At 44.7% G+C, this 10,053-nt stretch overlaps 1 protein-coding gene across 2 annotated transcripts; it reads left to right on the forward strand.

Annotated features, from left to right (window-relative positions):
• Nucleotides 1–357: 357 nt before the first annotated feature.
• LOC101851456 lies at nucleotides 358–9,790 on the forward strand. Of its 2 annotated transcripts, none has more exons than XM_013079833.2 (4): nucleotides 358–504; nucleotides 6,684–6,794; nucleotides 7,194–7,463; nucleotides 7,915–9,790. In XM_013079833.2, exons 3-4 carry the CDS (start codon nucleotides 7,291–7,293, stop codon nucleotides 9,128–9,130), a joined length of 1,389 nt encoding a protein of 462 aa, XP_012935287.1. In that variant the 5' UTR covers nucleotides 358–504; nucleotides 6,684–6,794; nucleotides 7,194–7,290; the 3' UTR covers nucleotides 9,131–9,790. The 2 variants fall into 2 exon arrangements, with proteins under 2 accessions (XP_012935287.1, XP_005089295.1); XM_005089238.3 differs by having other exon boundaries at nucleotides 7,254–7,463.
• The last annotated feature ends 263 nt before the right edge of the window (nucleotides 9,791–10,053 follow it).

Genomic DNA, 10,053 nt, shown 5'->3' on the forward strand with positions numbered 1-10,053 from the left:
GTTGTACTGCCGGGGTCTGAGAACTGTCTACTCTGAAACGCAAACAGACTTTAATCAATACTAGCCCCAAAATCACGTTTGATTCGGTTAAAATTAAGTTGTGGACGTTTGTTAATAAATTAATAGGCTTCCATAACATTATCACCTCCCCCCAGAAGCCAGCCTCGTCAATTCCACAATTTTACTTTATATTCTGTTTATTTTGCCAATCCACACGCGAGCGGTACGAATTGTGTAAGACGAGGATTACCATGAGGCTCATGAGCAGGGATCATCAATAATAGGCTTATATTATTTCTAAACCTATCCAACATTTATTTCCCAAACAGGAAGTTGTCGTTGTGGGGTCCTCTGCAAACAAGCCCTTGGCGATGGGAAAGAGAACTGCAGTCGGAAGGGGAGGATACTAGAAGTCGAGGAGTCGAGAGTCGAGACTTGGAGATTTAAACCTGCTTATTCATAGTTCGGCAAGCAGCCAGAATGAACCATGTAGATCTAGTTTTGGTGGGTCTGAATATCTTGCAAATCAATGTTCCCATATTGTTTGTCTTTTCAATATATGCAGTGTAAACGTGTGTCCTTTCCTTTGTTAGTTGTACTTTGACACTTTGTAGTTTGTAGCCTTTCTTTCTTTACTTTTTAAAACTTTTACTTTTATTTCCATGTATTGTCCAATGCCGCATTCCTCCCCTCATCTTGGTCAGGCTAATCTGTTGTCGTTGTTCGTCGTCGTAAATCTAGAATCTAACCCTGTTACTACAACTAGATCTAATATCTACATCTACATCTACACCAATTGCTGTTTATTTTATGTGTAGGTCTTGCTTTCAACTTTTAAATTAAATGTCTTGTACAGTCAAACCTGTTAAGACAGAATCGCAAGGGAGCCGTCTTGGGCATTTTCCGTCTTAGACAGGGGAATTTAGGGGGGGTTTCAAAGGCCCAGCCGATGGGATCAAGGATCGCTTTGAGGTCAGCAAGCAGTGGTCAAAACTTCACACCTCAACTCAGCCTCAACTACTATCCTCTCTGATAATGACTTGCGTCAGTCTTACCCTATTACTGCCAGTGCTTGCATTCCTCAGGAACACTGTTTGACCTATTAATAACAGAAACGTTTGAACATCTCCTTTGCTTTCACCCTTAGTCCCACCCATCGGTGTAACAAGCACAGTCCCACCCCTTACTGCCATGTAACATTGATTCGAGGAACTCCTTTCCTCGGCTGGCCGTACGATCAGGGCGGCAGGCATTGGTCAAACTAATTTCACACCTCTGGCTTCTGGCTACTCAGTAGAGATGGGGCGAGCGGACGGATGGGTTCATTACTCGCGGACTCGGTCAGAGCGAGTGGGTAACGGACGGCCATGAGAGCGAAGTGCGAACCTCAAGACAGTTCGTTTTTTTGGGTCCGCTACACAATTTGACTCAGCGAGCGGACTGCGGACCTCAAGCCTCAAGTCAGTTCATTTTTTGGGTCCGCTCCACAATTTTATTCACTGGGCGAGCGGGTAAATGGACGAACTCTAGCAGACGAGATACTCAACGCAAGGTTAGGCCCACGGTCTATTGTTTGTTAATTAGGCCTAATGTTTCAAGCCACTAGCCTAGCGGTGCCACAGGGAGTGAGAGAGGCTGGTGACGTAGTACTATGTGTGTAACCTTTCACCTCATGTGTGGGGCACACTGTGTACGTTTCAATTATCGCAAAGGCCCGGGGGGGGGGGGGGGGAATTTACGCCATGAACGCCTAGCTACAGTGTGAAGCAAGAGGGTGATTTTTTAATTAATTTTTTTTTGGGGGGGGGGGGTAGGGGGTTGTAAGTTGTATGCAATGGAAGGAGTCGCTCCCGTCCGTCCGCCCGCTCGAATGCATGGAGTCTCTCGGTCCGCCCGTCCGCTCGCTCGCTAAACGAACTGTTGTCTCTGTCCGATGTGTAGCGAGTAGCGATCACTACTCTTCACAAGCGGACGGTTTGTTACTCGTCCGCTCGTTTGCGGGTAGTGCCAGCGAGTAGTTCGTTACTCGCGGATGCTAATTTTGCGAGCCCGACCCAACCCTACTACTCAGGATAAAGTTTCAGTGGTAGTTAACTGCTCAAGTACTTTCACTGGCACTCATGAGATTTCACACCCACGCTACCATGACCATCTGCATCACTCAGGGCTCACAGGGATGAGGTAACATCCACCCCGAAACTGCACCCCTCTCTCCTTCCTCGCCTAGCAGTATGGCGTTAAGTTTAGAGCCGGCGGAATCTAATTTGATTTGCGAGTTTAGTTTCAAATCAGGGCTGAGCGGGGAAAACATTTTCCGTCTTAGACAGGTAAAACCATTGGAAGGAAGGGGATTTTTCTTTCCGTTTCCGCTTTTGACAGGTTTCCGTTTTACACAGATAATTAACACATTACACCCTATCTCGCCAGGGATCGCCCGGGAATTCTCTTACGCGCTCCACCCTAACTCGCCCGGACCTAGCGTCTTTAGAAACGAAGTCTCGCCTTGACGAGCCTCTGGGGCCGAGATTTTGTTTTGCATAGTTAATGCAAAAAGTTTCTTATTTCGTTTGATACCGAAACGAAATTTTTTGGGCCAGTAGTTTTAGTGTTAGAGCTGATCGAAGTGCGATCGCGTTACCGACACTATGAAAGTGTCTCGACTTGTTGAAAAGTGACACAATTGAGTTCCAAAACGGAAATAACAATGGATTTGAGCAAAAACATGCATATATGACATATATGACAAATCAGATGTCTCAGATTTTGATGAAAACGTTGTAGCAAGAGTTTGGGGCGATTAGGATTGATCAGACGTAGAAAATCTAGAACTTAGATCTAGGGCCCGACCGTGAGGCTGAGAGTGAGAGTGACGGGTCGGACACCCCGATTGAACTAAAGTTAGAACATTTCCAACAGTTTGCGCATACACATAAAGTTATATTTTTCTGAAACTACTTTCAGTATTGTTTTTAACTTTTATTTTTTCATGATTTTTAGAATTTGTTTAGTATTTTTTAAATTATTTTTTTAAACGCTTGTATTCAGGGGAGGTGGGTTACTTCCCCTTGCTTAGGATCTAACATTGGACTTCCCGTCCAGGCCCTTTGGGTGTAATGTGTTAAAAGGAATATATCAAGGGGGGAGCGGGGAGATTCCGTTAAGGCAGGTTCGACTGTATTGTCAATTAAGGAGAAATGGTCAAATTTCTCACATTCCAGATTCTCATCTCTGCATTTCTTTTATCAAACAAGTTGACTCAAACTCAAGACTCGACAAGATAGATCTAGATCTAAATTTTCTCTTCTTGCCAATTTAAGTTGGCTTTTGTTAGGGCGGGTGCGTACCATTCCCGAACACTGCACTGTTAGGGATGCATACGCATACGCTTCCCTTCCACTGCACAGTTAGGGACGCGTATGCTTCCCCAGCATTTGACTGCGGGACACATACGGTGCGCTTGAACAAATATGTACTGTTGTTTTAGGGACGCATGCATACGCTTCCACAGCTCTACGGAATTATTGACCCGTATTTGCGACATTGACTTCACAGAAGTACCAAAGATTCTCTACTACCAAGATGTTTCAATTGCCCTAGATCTATCTCTCGTTCCGGCATGACCTTGTCTTAGCACAAGTCGGCCCGTGATACAAGTGTAAACAAACGTTGCAGCGCTGTTGAGTTGAAGTTGAAAGCGTACAATTTTGTCTGCAGGCAGAGAGAGAGAGAGAGAGAGAGAGAGAGAGAGAGAGAGAGAGAGAGAGAGAGAGAGAGAGAGAGAGAGAGAGAGAGAGAGAGAGAGAGAGAGAGAGAGAGAGAGAGAGAGAGAGAGAGAGAGACGGGGGGGGGGGAGAAGGAGAGAGAGAAGGGGAGTAGAAAGAAGGAGAGAAAGATAGAGTGAAGGGGGGAGGAGAAAGAGAGAGAGAGAGAGAGAAGGAGGTGAGAGAGAGAGAGAGAAGGGGGTGAGAAATTGGGAGAGAGAGAGAGAGGGGGGGGAGGAGAGAGACAGAGAAAGAGAGCGAAAAGGGAGGTAGAAGGAGAGAGAGAGAAAAGGGGGGGGGGAGGGGGGGAGAGAGAGAGAAAAAGAAAGAAGAAGAGAGAGAGGGGGGGGGAGAGAAAAAGACAGAGGGAGAGAGAGAGAAGGGGGTTAGAAAGAGGCGAGAGAAAGAGAGAAGGGGGTAGAAAGAGAGAGATTGAGGGGTGGGGTTTTATGATATAACACATCACAGATTGGAGGGTGGGGTTTTATGATATGAAACATCACTGTCGCCAATGTCCAAATCAGATGTGCTGTTTTCTACGGTCTGGGTCTCAAAGTATCATCCATATTTTCACGAGTCTCAATCTCTTTGTACCTTTCCAAACACGCTGGTGAAATGAATTGGGGGTAGAGGAACACCGAACGACCTTGACTTTGAAAATACGTGCCCCTAACAATTCAGTGTTATGTGGACGTACGTGTGCCTAACAACTTCCATTTAAGTTTGAAAATGATAAACAGACTGCAGCAGTTCTAAAATCATCATCGTCATCAATGCCTTTCACCCCTGGCAGGGTACTTCCAAGCTCGTTCCAAGTGAGCTTCATCTCTCTCATGTCCCTTTCCACGCATCTCCTCCATGTTTCCGGTGACCTACCCCTGCCTCGTGCTCCTTGTGGGTTCCACTGCAGTGACTGTCTTGTGATGTTTTTGCTGGGCTTTCTTGTGTCCCATCCATCGCCACTTTCTTAGTTTTATTCGTTTCTGTCCAGACTGGTTCAAGTGGGTCTTGCTGATTCCCAGTATGTGTAGTTGGTATCGGTGCATCTCTTGGAGGATTTGTGCAGTTTTTTCAGCCTCATAAAGGGTCCTAACGTTCCTCGAGCCAATCCGAAGAGACTTGGTGGACTTGGATGATGGTGTAGGCTTCTGCCCAGCAGCTTCCTTTCGGCTTTCACTGCCTTGTGTCATAAACTCTCCATTTGGAGAAGATCCACGATCAGCCAAACGGAGATAATGGTTTTTGCTTGTATGTGTTTCTGTAACAGGTTCATTTTACGAGGGAGGTTATTAGCCTCGTGACTCAACCCCTGACCTGGAGGCAGGATGACTCTGTTTCAGGAGTCACTACCTGGTTCGCCATTTAGTCGCCTCGTACGACACGCTAGCACCACGTCAGTCCTATTTTTCTCAATGCCGGGACTGCACGGGAGAGTTCTAAAATAGAGTTGCACAATTGACCTTGTGAAAATCACCAAAAGATCAGATCACATAGATAGGCATAGGTTTATTTATTGATAATGTTACATTTCCAACCAGTTAAAACTAGGAATGGATTACAAAATTGCTATTTGATGTCAAGCGCTTAAACAATATAAAGCACCACAATAACTGAAAGACCTTATTGAGTCATCATAAACCATCGAGACATTTTTGAGATATGCAGATGAGGATCTCATAATGAGAGTGCCCATTGTAAAGTGTAACAAACAGGTCATCAGGTGGAAGAGCATTTGTGAGCGTCCCTGGTGAAAGGTACTAAAAAAGACGCATTTGCTCGAACTAAGATATCAGGCTTCAAAGATCAAAAGTATAATTTTTGACAAAAACTAAGTTCCACTAAAAATGGATTCTTTAGCTGTTCATATTTCGATATTTACAATGACTGTTATGACTTGAGTCTCTTTTACTTTAAAATACATTTTTAAAGATATTTTTTAATACGAGGTATATTGCGTAATCCCCAAAAATGCGTAAGAAAGTTGGTTTTCTTAGTAAACATTGCGGATGGTTTCTCTTATCCATTCATAAAGTCGACCCAATCCCATTGCATACCAAAATTTAGGTCATTGTCTCCCCTCTCTAGTGGCAGGTAGTGCACATGAATATCTAGAATATGTAAACAAAGCGAAGCTCTGCGCATCCACATTTTGGAGAGCAAACTTGTATCGCTTTTTTCTGCCCTGCGCAAACCTAGATCTATTTCTTGAAAATTCTTCTTCAAGGTGGTGGTGAATTTGTTTGAAGACGTAATATAAACACTTTGAAGCTGTTCTTTTGTCTTAGCTGCTTTTTAAAGTTGGTTTTGTGAGTAGGGAATGTGTTGTCTGGTCGTCTCGAAGCGTAGATCTATGTATTTGAAGCAGAAACAAAGGGAAACTTTAAAGCCGTTTTTCTCAAAACTTTGTTTCCATACCACGCCTTACAAAATCACCCATATCTAATCTAAAAAAACTACAGAAGATATCTTAAAAATTCTAAAAGCACTTTGTTCAGAAATGATCTCTGTAAATGCAAAAGAACGTGATTCTTCAAAATGCGGCATTTGGTACCTTTCACCAGGCACACACACATTTCCTTTCTATGCCCCCAAAATTTGGAATCCCCTCTCGCCCCCCCACGAAAGAAATGCATATGTTACATAACATCAGAGAGAGGAAAAGTCTAAAGAGACTTGAGAATGTGTGTGGGTCTGGGAGTTGTGTGTATGTGTGTTTGTTCCCCCCCCCCCCCCCCCCCCTTTGATATATTAAATAGTTGGGTTTTTTTAGAAAAAAGAAGGAAAAAAGAGATTCTTTTTGTCTTCAGTTGATCCTGATGTTTTATTGAGTTCAATGTACTTTGATGCAATGTTTACTATATTATAACCAATAAATTTGATTGTTCTATGTTGAGATTTTTCTTTGAAATCACGTGCTCCCAGGTAAAAGATGGATCACGATGTACTCGCTTTTCTGTTTGGCACGGGCAGATGGTAGCAAATGGTGTGTGTATGGTTCAAGACAATATATGATGGATTAAAACAGTTTTTAAGGTAAGTAAAAGGAGCTTCATCATGAAAGAAAATAAGATTACAGTCTATCGATTACACGTTAATAAAATATCTTTGCAGTATCAAATATGTGCTGGATTTGAAGAGAACTTTAAGTGTTGAATTATTGACAGTTGTTGATACAATTTGAACCCCCCCACTCCCCTCTTTTCAAGACACCTAAATTCCAAAATTTTAGTTTTGTTAGTCTGTTACTGTACATACAGCTCATAACGATGATTTCCTTTTGTTAAAAGCATGGTGTGCAGAGTGGTTTAACATGTTAAAGGAATACATATATATGTTAAGAAAATGATTTGTTTTACATAAAATGTAATCGAAGTGTTTGCTGGTAGACATTCTTGTTATTATCATTCAGTACTGCTGTGTTTTTCCCCACAGGTTTCTGCTGCACTATCTCTCTCTCTCTCTTTCTCTCTCTCTCTTTCTCTCTGGCTGTAGTGTGTTTGAGTGTGGTGAGTGAACCAAAGAGGACAAGATGAGTAGCTCAGCAGAGGACGGCCTCATGAACCTCCTGGAGGCCATGTTGGCCCTGGCAGCCCGTGAGGCCAGGCGGCCAAAGCCCCCTCCGGTCAAGCCCGGTGGATACCCTGAGGACCAGTTTGTGGACCTCTCAGAGGAGGAGAAGGAGGAGTTCTCCTGTAGTATCTGGTGAGCAAGAGAGGACTGGCTTTTCTACTTAAGGTCTTGATTTAGTCATCTTTCCATTTCTCACTGTTAACTAACTAGAGAAATATATTGCACCTCTTTTTTCTGGTTTGTTGATATGGGGAAGTTGAGGGGAGTGAATCCTTGCAGATCTAATTAATTATTGTACATCTCTATGGATCAGATGCAGAAATTATGCAGTAACATCTGAAATGTGAGAGAAGATAAAGAGTAAATCAAAGGCTGCATTGTCTTAGTCTTGTTTGCTTGACAATTGTGTCTTTGAACTGGGATTTGTTCGGAACGTGGGAAAATCTTTTGGCTCTCAGAGGCTGATATTGTTTTGTCAAGTGCAGGTCTTTTTAATAAGTGATTTTCTTTCGAAGGAAATCTCAAAATTCAGTACAAATAGGTATTTTTTATTAATTGGTTGTGTTGTTTTTGTCTTCTTCAGTTACCAGATCTTGAAGGAAACAATGCAGTGTGTGAATCACCATAAGTTCTGCCACTCGTGCCTCCTGGTGTGGTCAACCACTGGACAGTATGCAAACCGTATCAGGTGTCCAGTCTGCCGCACTCACGGCTACTACTTTCGCAACAACGAAGTAGATGATCGTATTGGTGTGAAGAAAGTAAAGTGCCACATGGACTCGTGTAAGTGGTCGGGACAATGTAAATACCTTCTGTCTCATCGCCACACCACGTACGGGGACGCTGGCACCAACCGCCCCGGTAGCAGTGCCAGCAGCGTTGCTTCGATTCCTCGCTTATCTCAGGTCCCTCCTCACGTCCCCCCAGCGGTAGGCGCCCGATTTGTCGGCACTGGGCTCACTACTCGGGATTCTGCCGATTCACTGCGAGGTGGCGACAGTGCCACTCCACGGGGAACTCTGGCGAATCGCGGGAGGTTGTTGGCCAGCTCGAGCCCACAGAGCAGCACAAGTCAGGAGACGGTGATAGAACTTCCACCGCCATCAGGAAGTGGGGCCCCTAGGGGGAATAACCCAGCTCCCCGGAGGGTCCCACCCGTTCGCGCTTCCAGCAACAACAGGATTGTTTTCAACCACTCTGGGTCACACCGGGATGGAAACAACAATGTGGGCGGGGCGGGTTCTGTGGCGGTGCGGCCGTCCGGTCCCCCCAACGTCAGCGAGTCGTCAGAGTCTGTATCCAGCTCCATCACGGGCGGCTTCACTCCCAGACCCCCCTCGGCTCCGCGTACATCTTCCAATGTCGTGAACACCCGCAGGCTGCCTCGGATCACCAATCCCCCGCCCCCTCGGGGCCTCCCGCTGAGGAGGCACCAGCCACCAGAGGCTGTTTCTTTAGGGGCATCAGCGTCTTCCTCTTCACCACAACGGCCCTCCGCCCCTGCAGAAAATCTCGGGGAAATCCGCGACAGGCTGCAGGAGAGTCGGAACCGTTTGGATAACCTGATGTCCTCTTTCTCCGGGGAGCTGGACCGAAGCCGACAGGAAATGGCAGACTTTCAGCAGGAGAGGGAGCGGCAACGGAGGGAACAGCTGGAGGAAGTACGGGAGCTGGGGCAGCGTCTGGGTCAGGTCGCGTCGGAGCTGAGACGTCTGCTAGAGCACAGGAGGCATCTTCCAGTCTTCAGCGACGACGACGACGATGATGATGATGATGAGGAGGAGGAGGAGGAGGAATAGAAATGTTATTGGCCTTGGAGGAATGAGGGAGGAAGGAGATGGTAGTTGTAAGGGATTTTGAGGATTACTTTGATCAAAAAAAGGAGGAACTATGCATGTGTTTGTGTGACTGCTGAAGCAGTAGAGACATCTGCGGTATTCAGAGATTAGGAAGAAAAAGGGGTCAAGAGAATGGAGGACATTGTTCATCCTCAGTCGTGTTAATGTCAATTGTGATGAGGAAAAGATTGTTGGTATTCGACAACGATGATGAGGGTGATAATGTGGAGGATGTTATTTATGTTAAGGGATGTAATGACAACAGTGATGAGGTGGTTAATATATCTAGCCTGTTATTTTTATATTTAGCAAAGATGATGACACAAGTGATGATGAAGCAGATAGTGATGGGGATATTATTTATCTTTAACGATGATGATGATAACTGCAGTAATGAAGAGGAAGTGATTGATCTCCAGCATGAATGATGAGCGTGAGGATAAGAAGGAGCTGAAACAGTTGTGGGAGGAGTCATCATAGCGAAGAAGTACTCTAAGAGTATTTGAATATCGAAGAAAATATTTTGTGTGTGTTAATGTACGGCTAGTAAGCTGTGTCTAATCATTCTTTATGATGGTAGGAGTGAACGCTGTGAATGGAATGCAAGGGTGACTGGAAAAAGAGGACTAAGGAGTATGATGATTTAAGAAAGAAATTAACATGTGCTTGTTTTTCGGTGTTTGTGCAGGCTTGGATGTGTTTCGGTGTGTATTATTGCATATGTGTGCCTGTGTGCTCCTGCTTCCTTGTTAACTAGGTGAGAAATTTTTAGTCAGTTGAAAGAGAAGATTTTGTTTACTTGGAGGAAAAAGCAATGGTGTTGTGTGAGGGGACAAGTGACAATTTGAAGTGGCTTCGTATAAACTCAGATCGGATCTCAACTG

The sequence above is a fragment of the Aplysia californica genome, unplaced genomic scaffold (assembly GCF_000002075.1).
Source record: "Aplysia californica isolate F4 #8 unplaced genomic scaffold, AplCal3.0 scaffold00004, whole genome shotgun sequence".
In the NCBI taxonomy this organism is placed as follows: Eukaryota; Metazoa; Mollusca; class Gastropoda; order Aplysiida; family Aplysiidae; genus Aplysia; species Aplysia californica.